This window comes from Poecile atricapillus, chromosome 4 (assembly GCF_030490865.1).
Source record: "Poecile atricapillus isolate bPoeAtr1 chromosome 4, bPoeAtr1.hap1, whole genome shotgun sequence".
Taxonomy (NCBI): Eukaryota; Metazoa; Chordata; class Aves; order Passeriformes; family Paridae; genus Poecile; species Poecile atricapillus.
In genome coordinates, this window is record NC_081252.1 from 65,699,775 (window position 1) to 65,720,740 (window position 20,966).

At 39.9% G+C, this 20,966-nt stretch overlaps 1 protein-coding gene across 7 annotated transcripts in view; it reads right to left on the minus strand.

The window, feature by feature from the left end:
• Positions 1-508: 508 nt before the first annotated feature.
• The window catches only part of ABLIM2 (actin binding LIM protein family member 2), a 132,154-nt gene continuing 111,696 nt past the window's right edge, over positions 509-20,966 (minus strand). For all 7 annotated transcript variants that reach the window (XM_058837551.1, XM_058837556.1, XM_058837553.1 and 4 more), the window contains 5 exons: positions 17,853-17,911; positions 15,828-15,882; positions 14,444-14,508; positions 14,192-14,272; positions 509-2,256 (listed from right to left, as the gene is read on the minus strand). In XM_058837551.1, coding sequence (XP_058693534.1) covers positions 2,143-2,256; positions 14,192-14,272; positions 14,444-14,508; positions 15,828-15,882; positions 17,853-17,911 — 374 coding nt within the window. In that variant the 3' untranslated portion in view covers positions 509-2,142. The remainder of the gene's footprint in view (positions 2,257-14,191; positions 14,273-14,443; positions 14,509-15,827; positions 15,883-17,852; positions 17,912-20,966) is intronic.

Below are 20,966 nucleotides of genomic sequence, written 5' to 3' on the forward strand. Positions count from 1 at the left end.
GTGATGTCCCAGGAATGCATGGATGAGAAGAGTGGTCACCACCACCGTCAAACTTCCTCATAATAGCTCTCCAGCCAATTGTTCCCCTGGGTTTAGGTTTTTGTAGTTGCAATGGACCCTGCTGGTCACATTTAGGATTGGCCCATTTCAATGGGCTGCCAGTTTTCACAAAATAACACAAGCTACTCTGAGGTTGCAGAGCATTATGGATGTGGTCTAATGTGATCAGGATTCTCATTTGAAACTGGCTAAGGGTTCTCTACACAGGCTGATGGTTCTGTACATCACCACTGAAGCAACTTTTGCTTGGCAAGATGTGACATTTTCTCGATGGATTGTTTAAATCAAGCCCAACTTTACAGTAACTTGACATTCAGAGGTACACTCAATGCTCTCCTCAGTGAGCAAATTTAATGCAAAGGAGATATTATTTACATTAATATCACGGGAAGACCCTATCCAGAGCAGCAATATGATATAAAAAATTATACACACATTAGCAAAGTCATTGAGTTACGTCTTTGTTTTAATGAATTTTTTTAAACATTTGTATCATCAGACAAAACATTTAGGTCATGAGAAAATATTTATTTCCAACAGCATGGACTTTGAAAGTTAGTTGGAAGAAGGCATGTTCAATGCTATGACTTTTCCAATGCTGGGTCAGTTGAAATCGTGTGTTGTAGTGCATATATTAACCAGTTACCTTAAGGAAATGCAAAAAGACAGTGAAGTAGGAGGTGAGTACAAACATCCAAGGCCGTAAAAATGCAGAATACTGACACATGGCTGAAAAATGTACTTTTTGTAATGCTCATTTAGTATCACACAAAACTAGCAACTCACTTTAAAACATTCTTTGTCAGCAACCATACCTCTGACCAAATGAAACTATTAAATTTAATACAGTCTTTCAGCTGGAAGAGATATTAAGGTCTAACACTTAAATGCTTAGATTTTGTTAGCTTTACTTGTTATTTAAGATAGTTTCAAGGTACTGCACCAGTATCACATAGTTTGTTTTTTTTCAAATTGGTTTGTACAGAAACATGCAAATAGAAATGCATGAGGGTTTTATGTATTTGACTCTAATTGTCTGTATTATTGATAGAGCACACCAAGCTTTTTTTGTTACATTTTATGCTGAACTGTTCCATTTCCATATCTATCAAATGCCATCACAGCTCTCATGGCTTACTGTGTAAAGCTGGAAAGTTGAGAAAGTAAGAATGCCTTCACTTAGGACATATATTAATGAAAATAATTCTTTTATAGATAGATGTATCTATCTACATAGTAATTAAGATTACATGGTATTTTATCAGCATGAAATGTAAAAAAACCATTCTTCAAACACCCCAAACTAGTAGGAAAACACAGTCAACTGGCACAATACACTCTCAAACCAGTTTTGTATAAGGCTTCAGTTTTCCTGATGAATGGGACTAAATCTTAGTAGGTCTGTATACATTTTAGTAATTATAACTGTTTTATGTCACAATATATTCTTAATAAAATAAAAACTCTGATGTTGTAATTAAAGATAGCTAGTTACCTTCTAGACAAATATGATCTTTTAAAGAGTACGCTGTGTTTAAATATAAGAAGTAGAATTAAGGTGCTTCCATATTTCTGCTTTCATTCTTAAAAAGTACCACAGATAAACGATTGCAACAATTGCTTGCGGATATGCTTTTCTTTGGCTTCTACCATATTTTTAGTAGCATCTGATCCCCAGCTGGAAAATTTCTATAACAATTACTTACTTGATTTTGTAAAAATGGTGTTATAAAACTGAATGGAGCAAAATGCTGGATGCATTTCCTGTGTACAGCTACACTTTTTTCTCTTCCTATTAGAATTTCCATTTGCATCAAGCAACAAATGCAAGCAACAATAAATTTAAAGCTAGATTTTTTTCACATTGTAAACTGGGTAGGACCAGGAGTTACTGACAAAACCAGCTGGAAATGCAAGATTAGCAAATTCTCTGTATCCCAACACATTACCATCTAATCTGTCTTGTTTCCCCGACACATACTAACACAATGAAGCTGGACAATGGTTCAACAGCAAGTGCATGTGATAGTTCTGGCAAGACTATTTTTGTTTTGATTAAGCACATATTTTATCCAGGAGGGTTTAGAAAAGCAGGGCCTTTTTCTTCAGGTCATTCCGCTTCCAAAGTGCCAGACGATCAAATTCCTCAATACTCATTTTGAAGACTTCCTGGAACTCTTCAGGGGACAAATGCCTCTTGAAAATGAAAATACAGAAGATATCATTAAGCTTGTCTGTGCACAGGAATATTTCTGCCCTAAGTTTTAAAACACACCACAAAACAACGCATTAGGGTTTGCACTTAAATTCCAGAATTGTTTCTGGAAAAGGCTGCACTGAACCAAATGAGCTCAGAGTAGTTGGGAAATGAAATTATTGATGGCAGTAATAACTTGAAAAAAAGTAATATTTTCTATAAAGTTCTAACTGAGCAGAAACTATGTTTTTTGGGAAAAAGTATGTTTATCCAGGGTGCCTGATGACAGAGCACACTGAGACAAATTTAAGTTATTCCAGAACTTTAAAGAAATTGATAACAATGTAATTTTACAGTTGGATTTGTTTTGCCTTGAACTTTAATGAGAGAAGTGGACACCACATGGGTCCACTAATAGTAACCTTGTAACGAAGGAGAAAGCCTACTGCTAAATTCTGAAATCGGAAATGCGCTTATCCATGGGGAGGGACTCTAGTCAGAGGTTAAGGCTGGATAAAGTATGGAAGTATGGGGTTTTTAAATGCCAAGAAATATGCTTCCATTTGATGTTTTCATGCTTTAATATTAAAAAAAAAAAAAAAAGAAAAATAAAAAAAAAATGGGAAAAAGGGAAGAAATCCAACATTAAGAATTGGAAGGAGGTAGGATAACAGTTCCCTAGCAACTATTAGTATCCATACAGAAAAGACAAAAAGAGTAAATATGTGAATGAATTTCGAAGTAAAATTTCACTTTCCATTTACTAACAAAGACTTCATCTTTGTAATGCCATTTACTCAAGAAAACTAAAGAAATTGTAAGAATTCATTATATATAATAACTTTGAATGATTATCATGGGTCCTTGTTTTTTAAGGACAGCCAGCCTTGGGTTTTTTTCCCCTTGAGATTCCCCATATTCAAAACAACAGTGATCAAGATCTTGGAACTGAGCCTTCACTTTTCATTTGACAAATGACAGCAACCCACCATGAATGCTGCTCATAGCATGGAACAAACACACCATGCATATTTAGCAAAGGAGATAATTTTTCGCATGAAAATCAGAGCAACATCTGACAACGTATTTTAGAAACAATCTCTCACTGACAGAATTTCATTCTATTGGGTTCAGAAAGAAAAAGTAACTTCTCTCTGCATTGGTTTTTTAAGAATATTTTCTTGGTAATCCAGTGGACAAATGCCAGTAAGTTTATCTTTAGCAACTTCCCACAGCAAAGGACATGTCTGTAGGCTGTAGGATTGAAAAAGAAGTCTGGATGAGCAAAGTGCACAATATTTTATTTTATTTTACTTTCTAGATTGTGGATAAGACTTGAAACATCTCCTCATTCAGGAGAAAGCAGTGGCAAACTGTAGTTCTTACTCAAAGAGAAAATGAGAAAGCCTAGATAACTTTACAGGTAAAGCTACCTTGCCAATCTTCCAAAACCATAGAAAATTACATAAATCTTTAAAAAGACTGTGTTTTCACTATTTTTCTTTTCCTGAGGCAATTTACACCATGTATTATGAGAAACTCCTGTGGTCCCATCAGATCTGTTCCAGTACTGAAGGTCAGTGGAGGAAAACTCATTGAGCTCTAAATCACCCCCTTCCTCCAGGGTGCCAAACATTTGCTACATCTTCCCCTCCTAATGAAGCTTGCCACCCATCTCAGTACAATCTGGGCAATTCCCCCTTCCCTCTCCAATGCTTTTGTTTTGCTCTCAGGCTTAGTGAGCTGTTGATCCACATGCAGCTATCCAAGCCAGAATGAATTAGTTGTGCACTGTGCTCCTCTACCTGTGCCCAGATGACACCACCTTCATTCTTTGCATACACTCATTTTCTATTTCTTACACCTAAGTTTTGTTTTATAACAACACCATTTTTTTCCTACTCACAAAAGGTCTCATTTGGTGCTGCCTGGTCAGAAAGCAATTGTTAGTTTCCAGCCCAGGGTCAAAGTTACTGAGATGGGGAAAGCATAAGCTCACTTATTTCCACATCCATTCAATTAGAGAGTTTCCTTGCTTTTAATTTTCTTCCACATATGCCATCTCAAGGACTAACAAACTGACTTCCATATTAGCAGTTTCTTACTCCATCAATGCTTTATCCACATGCAAAAATAATTCTGGTAGAAGGGAACATTTTCCCTTTGGTCTGAACTCTTTCTGAGAAGGCCAGTCTGTCCCCAGTGTAACATATTTCCTGCTATTGTCCCTGCATCTTAGAAGCTTTCACCGTATTGTTCTTAAGCACCATCAGCTCTAGATTTGGGACTGACCCTAGAAGCAGCAATGACTTCAGTTCTTTCTTCAAATTTGGAATAAAACCTTGGTCCCAGAAAGATGTCATCAAATTGGCAAAGCTTCAGATAAAAGCAATGGAAGTAATCATGGGTTGCAGTATGATTTATGAGGAAAGACTAAAAGGCCTAAGTATGTCTAAGCTCAGCCAAATGATGACTAAGGTAAAATATGACAATATCTTCAAGTATTTGAAGGGTCTAAACACCAGAGGAATACACCAGTGTGACAAGTTTATGGTCACACTTTTCTATGTACATGTGATGCTAAATTTGCCCTGCACTATGGTTGGGACTTTGCTAACAGCATTCCTTATAGCTTTAAAACCTAGAGCTGTCCCCAAACCTAAAGGCATAAAAAATGAACCAGTAAGAAATCCTGGACTGATTTATCTTTCTTCTCAGCTATTGGAATATTAATTTGTCTTAACTGAAGTGTTACCTTCTCTCATTAGTCAAATAAAAGAAAGGAAATTGAAAACTAGGAGCAGGGAGTATGAAGATATTCATCTTGAGGTATGAAAGAATATGTGTGAAGCTATGCTATACAAGGCCAAGAACATTAATTCCTTTTTCTTTTTTCAATAATGGATCAGCTTAAAATATCCAGTTATGTTAATAATGCATCACTGGGCCATTAAAGGAAGGAATGGCCAAACTTACTAGTAAAAGCAACAGTCATTCCTTTTTTTTTACTAGAGTTGGCCTTGTTTACATAGGAAGTCTGGGTGTTTTACAGTGTGCTAGTAAGTGATTCCTAATTCCCTTTGTGACAGTTTGGCCATATTAAGGCAGCTTAACTCAATCTCCTTCTCTGCTCAGCATCAACAGCAAGGTTGGGCACATTGCAGACACTGAGGAGAGTAGAGAGGACCTCCCAAGGTCCTGTTCTGCCCACACTCTGAACTCACTGTATTTAAATGAGGTCATTTTGGAAGCTACAGAGTGATTTTAACACAATGCTACCTGAAAAACCTTGCTAAAAGATAACAGAAGCAGTTTAAAGATTATTCTTCACTACAATGACTGCTATACTGGACCTCACAACATCAGAATATCAGCATTTGTGATATAGTTCAGTGTGATACTGCTACAGTAGAAAGGACGATGGCATCATGTTGTTTTGAGAAAATTGTATTAATCTGAGCCTCTTACTGGGACATACAGAACTAAGCAAGGGCTGAGCTAAACCTCTCCACTGCATTGCAACCACTAGAACAGAAAATCCTCATCCTCTATGAAACATGAACATGAGCAGTACAGACATGACCTCATTTTTTACTCTCTCAGAACAAAACTAATTAATTGCACATTCAAATACTTGCCCCACAGTGTTATCTCAGAAAGAAGTGGTGCTTTTTGCTATAAATTAATGAGGCTTATCTCTATTTCTGTGGTCTGCTAAAAAGCCAGTAATAATTCTAAATAGAGTTATAATCTTTATTTAATTCAATGATATTTCTTTTCTCCAAGAATAATTTAGTTAAGGAAATTTGGAGATGCTCAAAACTAATACATAGTGTCATGGTTTCACCCCCACTGGCAACCCACACAGCCATTCACTCACTCCCCCACCAGTGGGATCAGGGAAAGAATTGGAAGGGTGAAAGCTGGAAAACTCAAGTGTTGAGATAAAGACAGTTTAATAGGGAAAAAAAAAGCCACACACACAAGCAAAACCAAACAAGGAATTAATTCACTGCTTCCCATGGGCAGGCAGGTACTCAGTCATCTCCAGTACAGCAGGACCCATCATGCACAGCAGTTACTTAGGAAGAGAAAAACTCCAAACGTTCCCCCTTCCTTCTATCCCCCACTTCATATGCTGATCATGATGTCACATGGTTTGGAATATCCCTTTGGTCAGTTTGGGTCACCTGTCCTGGCTGTGTCTCCTCCCAGTCTCCCATTCACCTCCAGCTTCTCTGCCAGGCTGGACTGGGGAAAAGCAGAAAAGGCTTTGGATTTGCCTAAGTTCTGCTCAGCAACAACAAAAACATCTCCCTGTTATCAACCCTGTGCTCAGGACAAATCCAAAACACAGCCCCACACATTCCACTGTGAAGAAAATGACCCCAGCCAAAGCCAGCACTTAGGAACATGGCATTAGTATGAATAAGTCACAGGAAGATAAAACTGCAGTTCACCTGCAGCCATCCTGCAGTACATGGTGACCAGGGTGTGCTTCACAAGCATCTCTGTTCTTTGTCAGTAACTGGATGGGAGTCCTCATGTTAAAACCTGCTGAGGTAGGAAGCTCAGAGGATATCCTATTTCCTCATGAGTCAATATTGAAGCAATGAAAGAACTCTGTGGATGGCAGCAGGTGATGAGTTCAAGACTAGAAAAATCAAGGTCCCAGTTCCTAGAGGAATTTAAAACCTCAGGTTTGTCTCTCTTGCTTCTTTGTTTTTCTAAAGTCATGGGAAATGGCAGCTGAGCCATTGCTGCCTTTGCTTGAATCTGTAGTGACTCTTTCAGCCAGTCTCTCTGAGGCACTACTGTGCACTCTGTTTTATAGAGTGTAATTTTAATTAGCTGTCTAGGTCAATTCATTTTTATTCAAAGTCCTTGCAACACTTCCAAGTTCTGATTCACCAAATCCAGAAATAAAAGCTATAGGATCTTCTCCAGAGATTTCAGTATGAGAAATACTCAAAGTAAACAGGGATTTATTGAGAAATGTTTATTCACAGGTAAGCATTCATGTAAATAACCAAGCCTTAGCTCTTCAAGTTGGTGCACAAGCTTTGCTGTTGAGATTACTGTCTTTTCCTATAGTAAGATTCAGGATTGTAGAAGTATCTCAACACGTAGAAAATCATAGCTTCTTCCCCTCTCCAGTTTTTCTCTTCTGCACTGCCCTTCCATTCTCTTCTCTCATGCCTCTCAAGGTTAGTCCAAATAAAATTCTCAGATGGCCAATCAAAATTTGCTGGAAATTTTTTTTCTATTAACTTTTGAATCCTCATTTTGCTTTCACAAGGTTTGCACTCTTCACCCCTCTTTCTGTTGCACTGCTGGGGCTCAGCAGGCTTTTCAGAGGTTTCTTCTAAGCCTTCTGCATGGCTAATTACAAAGCTGTAATTAGCCATGTGCCACATTCCCAAGGGAGTATTGAATGTTATGCTCATCTACGGCCTAATTAAGCTTCATGCTCAATAAATATTTTAAACTATTAAGTAATTATGTGATCGGGGAGGGAAAGTTAATAAATGGCATGAATTGCCACCCTAATGAACTTTAAAAGGTATCAAAAGATCACTAGGGCAGCTCTGCTGATCAGAGGATAAGGCAGCAGGCACCTGCAGTTACCCCAGATAAGGGCAATTAGTGGCAGCACGAATAATTAGAGCCCTTGTGCAGCCAAGCTTTGCAGGAGCCCTAGATCCCCCTCCACACAGCACCGTGGGTCCCCAGAAAGGCTCCCAAGGAAAGCAGTGTAATAGAAGCAGTGAGCAAAGGGGTCTGAGACCCTTCCCCATGCCCGTATCACCCCAAGCACCTCTCCAAGGCTGCTGGATCTGTGGCTGTATCTCGTTCAGTATTTCGGGGTACCAAGGAGCCTCACAGAGAAGCTGCATTGCACTCAGGTACTACCACTGCAGGGTACTTCCAACCTAACCTCCTGGCAAATACCACAAGGCACACAGAAAACCTTCTGTAGAAGCATTCTATAGTCAGTATTTTTCCCAGCTGAGTCATGCATAAAGTTAGAAAAAGCTGGGACAATGTATTTCTCTCAGGTATATGAATATATTATCTAAATAGCATATACACAGAACATCTCTGATGATAATCTATGCCACCATCCTGTCACTCAAATGAGCTTTTTCATTATCAACATAAGTCATTGCCTCCAGCTGACAGCTGATAAAGAATTCTGTATAATGAAGAAAATAATTTATAAATAAAAATGAAACTTGGAATCCATAATAAATTATGCAAATATAAAGAAGATAATGAGTTTCAAAGATTTCATTTGTTTTAGGCACAAAATACCTTATTCTTAAAGCAGATTTTTCAGTTACCTTTAGTACAGGACTTTGGTACACCTATAATGTACATGTTCCACATCTAATCTCTGTTCACTCCTACAGTGTTTCCACTCACACAGAAATTACTTTTCACATCATATCACATCAAATCTAACGCATATTTTCATTTTATAATGGCTCCTTTTGTAAAAGGCTTTGAAATCTGATATAAACATGCATCACTGATCACAACACAAGCACATGCCTAGAATGAGAAACACCACACATGTATTTTTCAACTTAAACAGTGTGAAGTAGTTCTACTGAAGTCAGTGACCCACACTTTTTCACCCCAGGTTATGAGCTTTATTGTGAAGTGAGCCCATCATCTCAAACCCAGGCCCAAACTACAAACTGTAAAACACACAGCATTCCAGTTTTGCTCCGCTTTTCCCCATCTGAGCTGCACAGGAGGTAGAACACACAATGCTACTTGTATGAATGACATCCAGGAGCTTGGGCTCTTAAAAATTCAGGCTCAGTTACTGGAAACAAGTTCTAAAATGGTTGGAGCCCAAATGGCTGGAACCCAGGGTGATTGTTGAATGAAAACCAGTGGAAAAAATGTTATCCCTAAAGCAAATCCAGACAGGCAGTTCCAGGAGGAAAAGCATGTTTGACTTAAAGTGAGTGCTCTGTTCAAATAAGACCGCACCCATGTTTAAATCTCTCATTTCTGTTTACAAGAGAACTAGGTGGCAAATGAAAGTTTGCTACTTGGCATTCCAGAGTACTTTTTCCTTAGCAATTGTCTGAGCTAAAAAAAGAATTAACAGGCTCAAACGAAAAGTGGAACAATTTACTTTCGACTACATTTGATAGGCATGAACGCATAATGCTTTTAAGCCTTGACGTTCAAAAGAAACAGCTAAAAACCTAAGACACATTAAGATAAGGAAATCAAATGAAAACACTACAACATGGTTTCCAAGTGGGAGATTCTAACTTCGTTGGCTTTCAAAACTACCAGCCTGTGACCACAAAAGAAATCTTATACTCTGTGATAAAAGCAACTGCAGAAGAAGAAAAAATATAAATCTATGCAGTTGGGCACAAACTATCAATTTGAATGTGCAAATACTGAACCACACTGTTGTGACTGAAGAACAGGCAAACAATATCCAATTTAAGATAAAAGTATCAAGTTCATGCTTTTAGGAGTCCCTGGCTCAAATGATAAAGGTATTCAACTACTTAAAAGAGGTTTCAAAATATTTGAAAGTGTCTGTAAGCCAAACTTCCTTTGAGAAGCAGCAGGTAAGGAATGTGCCAATGTGCACCATCCAAAGGTGATGTCTTAGTCCTGAAAACTCAGGACTTAAGTTGTCCAAAATGGGGAAGTTTGGTAAGTTTGGTCCAGAACACTTATATTTTAACTGTTGCATTACCAAAAAAAAGTTTCAAAACATACCAAATTGTCTATATTTTTTCAAATGCTATTGCAGCAAACTCACCAAATAATCACATTTTGTAACTATACTGTATCTTCACAGAATATACCAATCTAAGCAAATTAGAGATTTACAGAGGTCTTCAAAGCAGGGCCAACTTTAAAGACCATGAAGCCTGTAAAGACAAAACAGACCATGTTCCTCAAGGCCTTGTCCAGCTGTGTTTTGCATGCCTTCAAGGGCAGAGCCTCCACAGCCACTTGGGCAACCTGTTCACTGCACTACTTTTCCAGTGAGGAACATTCCCTTCATATCCAATTGTAATTTCCTTCCCTGCAACTTGTGACTGTTGCCTCTTGGGTTTCCAGTGCCACTTTCTGGGTGGGTTCTGCCCTAGGGGTATTCTAGGGGTATGTTCTGCCCTAGAACCCCTTTAGAAGGTGAGCTGCTGACTCATTTTCAGCTTGTTTTCCATCAGCATCATCAGGCACTTTTCCTCAGAGCTGTGCTCCCCATTTTGTTCTGATGGATAGTGTTACTTGGTCACAAGTGCAAGAATGTGGATTTATCTTCACTGAATTTCATGAAGTGTCTGTCAACCATTCATTCCTGCAGCCTGGCCAGGTCCCTCTGAACAGAGGCTCTGCTCACCCTCAGCATCAGCTGCAGCCCCCTCAGATTCATGTCATCTGCAGACAAGGTGAGGGTGCAATTCCTCTTCTCCACCCAGGCTGTACAGCCCACCCCTGTGATACTGCTCTGCTGTTCTGCAGTGTTATGTGAATGAACTTCTTCTTCACCATTTCCTGTTAGAATAGTTCACGGGAACGCTGCTCTGCTCATCTAACGTTACAATAAACAGCACTGTGGAAGAGAGAAACTCCTAAAAAAATTCCTTGGCCAAATCCTTATCTACTGCAAATTCCTTTCATTTCTGATCAGCTTATACAAAAGTGAGATCCAGGCCATTTATTCAAAAACCAAAGTGCCAGTAATGTATTTAAAAAACAGCAGGCTGTTCATTATAACCGGTTCTAGGTGCTGCATGTATTAGTTCACTGCTGGCATAAACATCTCCTTGGATAAGCACAAGGTATCAAGGACTTGGCTACTTCTGCCTCACTGCTGCGTTAAGACAAGCAAACAAAACCATGCTGAGTGTTTCTACGCTTGGTTACATGTACTTTTGAGGAAAGAATGACTATTATTTGAATGCACTTATTACCAGTTGAGCCTTCCTAATCTCTAGATACCTCTTGGGCTTAGAAAAATACGCATTTTTTGCAGGAAAATATTTTTTATAATCCTTAAATAAATTTTTTGCACAACAGTGTAATCTAGAAAATACTCACAATGGGAGTGAAGTTACGAAAACACTACCACCCATTAAACCCCCACCCTCCTGTGGTCCTTGAACATTAGCCAAGGTTTCAATGTAGCCTCCCTTAATTCGATCCCAGGAGCTAATACCATTGACTTGAGTTCACTTTTCATGATAGGAACACTCAATATAGGACACTTGCCTTGGAAGAATGACTCATAGACAAACAACAGTGCCCCTTCCATGACACCTATGATGGATCATTCAAAGTTCACAACAAACTGTTTCACAAAGAGGAGGCTGCTTCAAGTCAAATTGTGAGACAGCTGTTGAACAAATCTACTTCATGGAAATTTAGTCAACCTTACTGCTCCTAAGTGGACCAGGAAATTAGAAGCATCACATGTGAGAGAGACCTTGCTGATACCAGACCCAGTAAGACTCTTTTCAGGTTTGACAGCTGATATGAAGCACAGAAGCTCTAGGTCTCCTTTCAGTGACAGCACCTGTACCCAGGCCACAGCCATCACACCCAGGAGCTTGCTCTGATTCACAGCAGCAAGGTGAAGCTTCAGCCCACACAATAATCAGAAAAAAACTGGTGTATTAGAACATGGATCTTTTTCTGACAAGATTTTCCTAGATATATCACTCTACAGTATGGATAATACATGGACTTAGCACTGCTACCATTTCTGTAGGAAAAACCCAGCCCTCTCACAAGTGACACTGGATGTGCAGGATGAAAACAGAACATCAGCTGGAAACCAATTCAGACTGGAAAGAGCACTTGCCTCTTAGAGATCCCAAGCATTGAATCACACCTTCTAGCAAGTGTGAAATGGACCTCAAGAAAGAGTGAAATATTACCTTAGTAGATGCTTTCAGTGCTCCCAGTGCTGATACCAAGATATGTTAAGTGGGCTCTCCACTGACAGACAGTTGCCTGTATCCACATTTCTAAGCCCAGTTTGCTTCTGTGCAAACCTATAAAACCATATTAGTCCTGGGCTCCCTGAGTCCTGGGTCCTGCCCAAGCCTGAAATCTGCTGAGTGTACAAGTCAATAATTTACTATCTTCTAATTCTGCCACAAAAAGGAAATAACGATAAGCTGCTTTTCTGTGCAAAGCTACTTATTTCCAGCAATTCTTTAATAGAGAAGAAACGGTCAGGAAAGAGGGGAAGAGGCTGACAGGGAAGGCAATGGTTTGTGCCTCTCACTCAACTCTGCATATGGTTTGAATGTGTAGATGAGCAACTGCCTCTGTTCCTACAGTAGTTACAGTGCTATTAAAACTCTGCTAATTTGTTTAAAAAACTACCAATCCCTATTAAATGCAAGACAGCCTACAAAGGACTCCTTCCTGCAGACACATGTGTTTAGCATAGTGCAGCAATCAGCAGGATTGGCCTGGTCCCCTCACTGCTTTTCTGGTGCAGGTTTGAAGCAGATCTTGTTTATTGTTCTTTTTTGCAAACCTCTGTGAGATCTTTGAAGTGGTTGGGCTCCTTGAGCCAACAGGCCCTGGCTGCACCTGGTGTGAGGCAGACTGAACAGCTCCAAAGTTAAACAAACAGCGATCCCAGCCGAGCACGGGGCACGAGTCACAGATAACGGCAGCCAGGGCAGGCATGATCCATCCAAACCAAACTATATCTTGTCTTGAAAAAGCAATTTAGAGCTGCACTTGCTGTTCAGACCAGTCTGCTGTGTTTAAACAAAGACTCTATTCTTTAACACACACATACACACACATGAAGAATCCTTCACAGGGTATGTCCAGAGGAGCATCCCTCCAACTCCCTGCTCCTTTTTCCAGACTCATCATCCTTTTTAGTATTGTTATCATGCCTTGCTATAATCCACGCTTTAAACAGCACGTAATTGAGGCTCTCTTTTCCTTACAATCAAATCAACACTACTTGTTGGGAAATAAAGTGACAAGAACATTCAATTATTCAAGAGCATAACACCAATTTCAAAACATACTACATGTATACACATTTGGTAAATTAATTGTTTTCAAAAACTGACCTTTAATGAGGAACTTTCTGCTCCTTCAAAGTTTTTTTTTTCTTGTTTTAAAAGTAATTTTTCTTTTTTCTTTTCTTGTCATATTATCAAGTTCAAAATACAGTAAATTTATTAAAATATAAATCTCCCTAAAAGTCAAAAATTGTTACCATAGATTTTTTCTTGAGCTATCTCTTCTTATTAATAGTAGTTCACAGAAAGATAGATTAGTTAAGGTGAATCTTTATTCAGTGCTGTCATTGATCAGTCAAAAAAATCGACCTTGGGAATTTTGCTTGAACATCAGCTTCAGGATCTGATCTCCGGAAACTCAGCTTTCTGTTATGATAAATTATATCTGCATTTCTCTATCTTATGGGAGATGTGGATATTACAGAAAAGCTGTAGTAGAGTGACCACAGATCACACAGCCAAAGGAGAGGCTGAATAAGACAACAGACCAAACACAGGTCCATGTATTTTCAGAATAAATGGAGCCTTTTTGTGAGATTTTGTTTATTCTATGAGCATGTTTTTTATATGAATTCAAACCAAAACAAACTCTACATTTTCCCACTCCCCACATGAACTTCCAATACCCTGTAAAGTCATCCAAAACTGATGAGTTTCATCAGTATTTTTGTAAGACACCACTTGGTCAGACATTTGCCAGGTTTTCGGCAATTTTTTAGTTAAATTGCCTACATACTGACTTTTTCGAAAAAAAATATAATACATAATGTTATTCCTCTCTTCTCTCTTCTTTGTTGCTATTATTGAGACACAAGGATATTCAAGGATAGTAAGCAAACAGGAGAAAATGCTTGCAAAACTGTCGAGCAAATACCATTCCTACCTCCAGCCTGGTCCTGTCCACATCCTTAGGCAATTTCACACGAACTCGGTTTGTTACAATAAGTGTTTCATAAGGATAAATCTGTTAAAAAGACAAGAGCATATGATCTCCAGCTGAATCCAATTCTGAGGCATGGAAATGGTGGTATGGGGAACTTACTAAAAAATGGTACATACTTGCATCCTGATTTGACAAATATTTCACTGGGACAAAAATTAACAAAATAAAATAAAAGAAAGGAACCCATGTAACCTTGCTAGGAAGTGATGAATCTGATTGTTCTTCCAGTGTTGGGAAAGCCCTTCTTACCTTGTATTCTGCAAAAGAACGAGAACAGGTTCACAGTTTAGAATTTATAGCCATCTTTTGGTGTCACCACAATGAACATTTAGGTACATCACAAATGTGCTATGCTACTACATTTCTCTCTTCTCAGTAGCTGTTGGATAACTGCATGCATAGTAAGAATCTGACCCCCATGCCCTGAATGCCTGTAACACTGTCTATTACCAAAGCAATCGTCCGGGAAATCAAAGGCTTATTACAGAAAATCCATCTCCCGATGCCATTGGGTTACACGGTGAGTATGTCTGGCAAAACTGGGTATCTCTTTATACAGCAGCCTTATGTGCAGAGTTATGTCAGTCTGTCATCCAAAACTCCTGCCCTTATTGTTCTTTACTGAAAATAGTTAAAATATATGGATTATTAAAGGCATGTCAGTTTGGAAACATATATGAAAACCACTGAGATAATACGATATTACAAGATGCCGACACCCTGCACTTGGGCTGACTGCAGTGGGAATAACAATAGGGAAGAAAATATGATTTGTGGATGTGGTAATAATGACTCCTGAATCTACACTAGCACAAGGGAATTCTAGTTAGGTCAGTTTATGACTACGTATGATATGACTACCACAATTATCTATTCACAATGGTGATTAAACGCGACCGGGATAGCCAAAACGTTTTCACAGACTTCTTTATGGTCTGAAATTAAATCAGAGATTGAATCTACTTTTCAAAATCTGTACTTTAACCTATTTAAACAGAGACAAAGATTTTCATCAACACAGAGTCATGAAGTGAAGCATTAGAGTAAGATTTTTAAAATGCGTTAAAGTGTCTTGGAAATAAAATTTTTCAGCTCTTTTGAAAATTCCAACCCAAGTTCCATATTAAGTGCACAGACCACTTAAAACTGCAATGAAAGAAAATACTGCAAATGAATTCTGCTTTTTGAACTCTGTACATTTTAACCACACTGTAGCACAACCAAGAAGCACAATGGACCTTTTCCAACTAGACTTGAAGGAATGATTATCTTAAATTTCCTTCCGTCTTTGATATGAGACCAACACCACAAGGCTGTTGCCACATATGGACGATCCTGCTATTGACTCAGCCTGGTTGCACCACCCTATGATGCAAGACCTCTGTCAGGCTCAGGTTAAGGTTAAGGCTGGGCTAAGTAAAAAGAAGAGTCTGTGATATTAATGATACTGAGCTGTGTCTCTGGCTAGTCATTATTATGTGAACTACAGGAAGAGCTCAGAATAGTAACCTTTATGGCAGTATGTTAATTAAAATTAAGGGAATGGAAATGGTATTGCAAAAAAAAAAAAAAGTACCTTTCGTCCCCCAGCTTGCCTCCTGGTCCGTTTCATATTGGCCCATAGTTTCAGGCTGACAGAGAAAGAAAGAAGCAATGTAGCAGCAAAGTACACAAAACCCCCACTCTGAACATTGTTGAGAGAAAAAAGACATAGAACCGAAATACAGATCCTTGCGTGAGAGAAAGAGAAGTAAGTCTCATTCAAATTTGACCTAACTGCTCAAGTAAGCAAGCTAACACTGGAACTGTCACTATTCTGTGAGGCTGATGTGTTACTGCCATCATCACAAATCACTTCTGCTGCACTGCCACTTTTCTCCTTCTGCTTCACACTGCTGATGCCTCTGAACAGGGAGAACTATCCATGTGCCATATATGTGCTGTGTTTGAACCACTGTCTTCTTTGCTGACAAATGCTATGATGATATAAACAGTACAGGAAATCAGAAAAGCACTATTATATGATTTTTTTTCCCCCCCCAAGTCTCATTTTTGCCTGCTAGGGTATCAATGGTGTGCACAGCTATGCTCACAATAACCTGCAAGGCTCCTTATTGTTTGCTTTTGGGGTTTTATTTATACAGCACTAGGATGGCTGATTAAAAATAACAAACCACAAAAGCTGGTATGAACCTACAATCCAAACAGAGGACATCCATTCTGAGAGGAATTCTGTCCTCAAGGATTTAACCATGAGCAACTTTTTCAACAATTATACAGGTTTGGGATTCTTTATATGGGCCGGATGCTGCCATCTGCTGCTTTCCCATCACATTGCAAGGCATCCTGAGTGCTTTGGCCTCATCTCTGGGAAGTCTTGGGATGGTTTTGGTGCCTCACCAGTGCAGTGGCTGGGCACAAATCAGTGTCTTGCTTGTTTCAGGTTACTGGCAACACCTATTGTGAAAAGTGAGAAAAACCTCTCTTGACTCATAGGTGGGATTAGTTTTATATGGACCCTCTTAAATTCCTAAATAATATTTGATAAAATTTCAGTGTTATTCCTTACTTCAGAGAAGAATTCAATAAACCAGGTATTGAAGCAACACAGGCATAATTAGTCTTGTAATATTAACTCAAAGGGATGGACATTTCAGCAGCTACTGAAAAATCCATTTAGCTACTCCCTGATAATTTCTTTCTTGTAGCTCCTTCCAAATGACTCTCAGTTTTACTCTTGTCACTGGGTAAGTTTAATCTTCCTCATGTGCTTTTGCAGGTTTCACATCTTCCTTTGGAGACAGAAGGGCATTTGAACGAGGTCCTCTCCATGCAATTTGGACACAAAAAGGTAGGTGCACATGCATCTACATATTGACAGCTCATTACTGTAAACCACAGTGGTTTTTCACCTAATAGCATCCATACTATTGGAAACTGAGAATCCATAATGCTAGATGTCAGAGATAGAGAGGCCACATTATCAAAGCTTCCTTTTTATTAAAGACTAATAAAAATTGCAAAAAAAGGATTAAAAAAAGAATTCCTAGTCTGTTCTGATAATAATTTTGTTAGACAATTTTCTTTCTAGACTGCTGCTTGTCATTCAATCTTCACTGATCCCTCCCTGCCTTAAAAGCACAATGGCTGTGTGTGAATACACACACCACACACTGACACACATTCATACTAGGAAGAACAGAGCAGATGGTTCAAGGAATGCAATGGATGTGGGCTGTTCCACCTTTGCTTTAAGACCATTACTTGCCTAATTATAGGCCTAACTGTCTCTATCATTAATTCAAGCTATCCTATGATTAATATGTGCAGTCTGTATGTACATCTTAGATTTTTGTTTGTTCTGGGAGGAGAATCAAGATTCCCAATGCTCACAATGCACACAATTAAAAGGAGAAGCCACAGTCAGTCTTACTCTTGCAGAGAGACAAACTGTAACCCACATAGGGAATGAATCTGTCAGACAGGGATGGAAGCCAAAACACCTTTGAAGTGTTATTAGTGTGTAGATTTTTAACTAGTTAATGAGTAGTATATTTACAAGACCTTATTTCCTGGAGAAAATATTTAAATGTGTACCCACCTGATGTAAGCCATTCTTTCCATAGCCAGGTAGAGAAGCAGACTTAGAATATGGAAATCCTGCAAAAGACATAATATAAAGATATACTTTTGCAAATCTTTTACAGTCTACAAAAACAGGGAATCCAAGAAAACATCCAGAAACAGAAATTACAAGATCAATGCAAATATTCTATCAATGAGATGAAATATAACTGATCTAAGCTCATCTTTTCTCCGTATTTCATGCACATAAACGTGTGTAACAATATCTAGAAACAGCAGCATGCCAGGGGCACAACGTGGAGCAAGTTGTGGGGCTAACATTTTGAAAGCCTCGTGCATCTATGAGATGCAAAGTTTGTGATTTGATTGATTGTAAAATCTCTGCCTTCCAATTTGAAACTGGGATGATCTGAAATTGGGATTAAAGGGATTTAGATTATCACTTCTGAATGTGCTATATGAGTTCTGGGTTATGGTTTTGTTTCTTAAAAAAGATGGGTTGATACACTACCATTTAAAAAATAAAATTTTCTTGTTTTTCTTTCTGTAAAACTTCTCTTGGAAAAAAGCAAAAATGAAGATGCAGCAGAGGATAAAGTAAATCAGCCAGAGTATATACACCCAAGTGAAAGAAAGTTTTAAGGTGGAATAAAATCAGCAAAGTGGCATTGCCATGAATAAATGATGTAACACAGTGATGAAACTGTGTGTGGCCATTACGAGACAACTGAAATGCCTTAATTTTAGTATTACAACTCCAATAAGGAAGTATAAAAGTTAAACAGTAGAAGAACAAACAAGTGTAATAAACATTCCTGATCCCAGTATAGGAAATTATGTAAAACTAACGCAAAGTATTACAGAAGTCAGCTCAAAGAACTGAATGTACAATACTTCTTTCTGTCAAAATTGTTAGCAGTCTGTGTCCAAAGAGGAATGCAGGAAGAGAATCCAGACCCCACTGGATTAATAAATACCCTAAGGAGATTATTAGGAATAAGCATACAGAAAGAAAAAACAAAAGATGGATCAGCAGAGAGCTCAAAATGTGCTGAGATAAACTGAAAACTGCCAGAAGTCAAGCTGAGTTGAACACTGAAAATGATATTAAAACAAATAACAAAAGTTTCTCCAGCTATCCAAATAAAAAGAGAACAAGGAAAAAAGAAATGGGATCACTGGGAGTTGCACTGTGTCAGTACTCAGCACTCAGCACTCAGCAAAGGTGAAAGAAAACCCAGGTAAGGCTTGAGCACTGAAGGAGTATTTCATCCATGGAACAGAAAGTGGAGCAAGCATGAAAAGCTAATGGAATAAGGGTAGGCCAGTGAATCACTGTCACTATGGACAAAATTTAAAGCACTTAATGTACTTAAACAGGGACCAACAAGCTCATATTAACTGCAAGCCAGATATCTCCTACCATTAAAGAAGGGCAACTACAGTTTTTGTATTTAAGACAGGAAAAAATAATGAAACAAAAAAACTTATAATTGCCTGTTGTGTGAATAGCAGTGCCACCAGACAGCCAAGAGTAAAATACCCGTGCTACAGAAAGCCTGGATCTGCAACAAAGCTGTCATCTCTGCTCCTGCCTGGAAAAGCTGCTATGTTGGACATGTGTGGAGATCACTCTCTTGGCCTTTTGGCTACAGAGAAGGTGGGTAAGTGTCTTTTGTTCTGTTACTAAATACTCAGTGACAAAGGAGCGATGCCCCAGGGTAAAGACACGGCTGCAGCTGCCCCGGGCAGGAGGATGGTTCAGGGTAAAGACACGGCTGCAGCAGCCCCGGGCAGGAGGATGCTCCAGGGTAAAGACACGGCTGCAGCAGCCCTGGGCAGGAGAGACACTCCAGGGTAAAGACAGACACGGCTGCAGCAGCCCTGGGCAGGAGGATGGTTCAGGGTAAAGACACGGCTGCAGCAGCCCCGGGCAGGAGGATGCTCCAGGGTAAAGACACGGCTGCAGCAGCCCCGGGCAGGAGGATGCTCCAGGGTAAAGACACGGCTGCAGCAGCCCCGGGCAGGAGGATGCTCCAGGGTAAAGACAGCTGCAGCAGCCCCGGGCAGGAGGATGCTCCAGGGTAAAGACACGGCTGCAGCAGCCCCGGGCAGGAGGATGCTCCAGGGTGAAGACACGGCTGCAGCAGCCCTGGGCAGGAGAGACACTCCAGGGTAAAGACAGACACGGCTGCAGCAGCCCCGGGCAGGAGGATGGTTCAGGGTAAAGACACGGCTGCAGCAGCCCCGGGCAGGAGGATGGTTCAGGGTAAAGACACGGCTGCAGCAGCCCCGGGCAGGAGGATGCTCCAGGGTGAAGACACGGCTGCAGCAGCCCTGGGCAGGAGAGACACTCCAGGGTAAAGACACGGCTGCAGCAGCCCCGGGCAGGAGGATGCTCCAGGGTAAAGACACGGCTGCAGCAGCCCCGGGCAGGAGGATGCTCCAGGGTAGAGACACGGCTGCAGCAGCCCCGGGCAGGAGCTGCCGGGCTCCGGCGACACCGTGTGGTGAGCTGAGCGCGGAACTGCGCCCGAACGGCCCAAAACAGCACCGAGACCCGCCGACAGCAGCAAATCTCCCCGTAATTAGACACTATCTGAACATCAGCTCCCCTCTGCAGGGATGTGGCTCCTGCTTTGTCCAGTACATTCTCTCCAGTCTGAAGTTGCGTCTCAGCACATCACGGACACATGAACAGCAAGGGTTATGTGCCTTCCTAGATGTCTGCTTTCCTAAATACACAACACTTAAAATCATGAAACATGGTAAATAATGAACTCTTGCACATCTACATACACAGAAGCAAGACACATTTGCACATTTGGATGTAAGGAGATACAAGCTCCACTCTTGCCTGTTGATGGCACAGGTCTCACACTGATGTCCTGTTTGTTAGTTGTGTTCTTCTGGGCATTTAAGCAATGTAATGTGGTAAAAATGTCTTCCAGAGCAAAACAACCCTTCTCTGGTTTGCTCAGAGACTGGACAGAAATATGCAGGGCTTTTTGCTCAGTATATCTGGAAACATCACTACCAATTCACAGCCTGCTAACTCCCTCCACACTGCATGTTACCACTTGGAACCAAACCTATACCTAACAAGTTTATTTTCTTTGATAGCCACTGA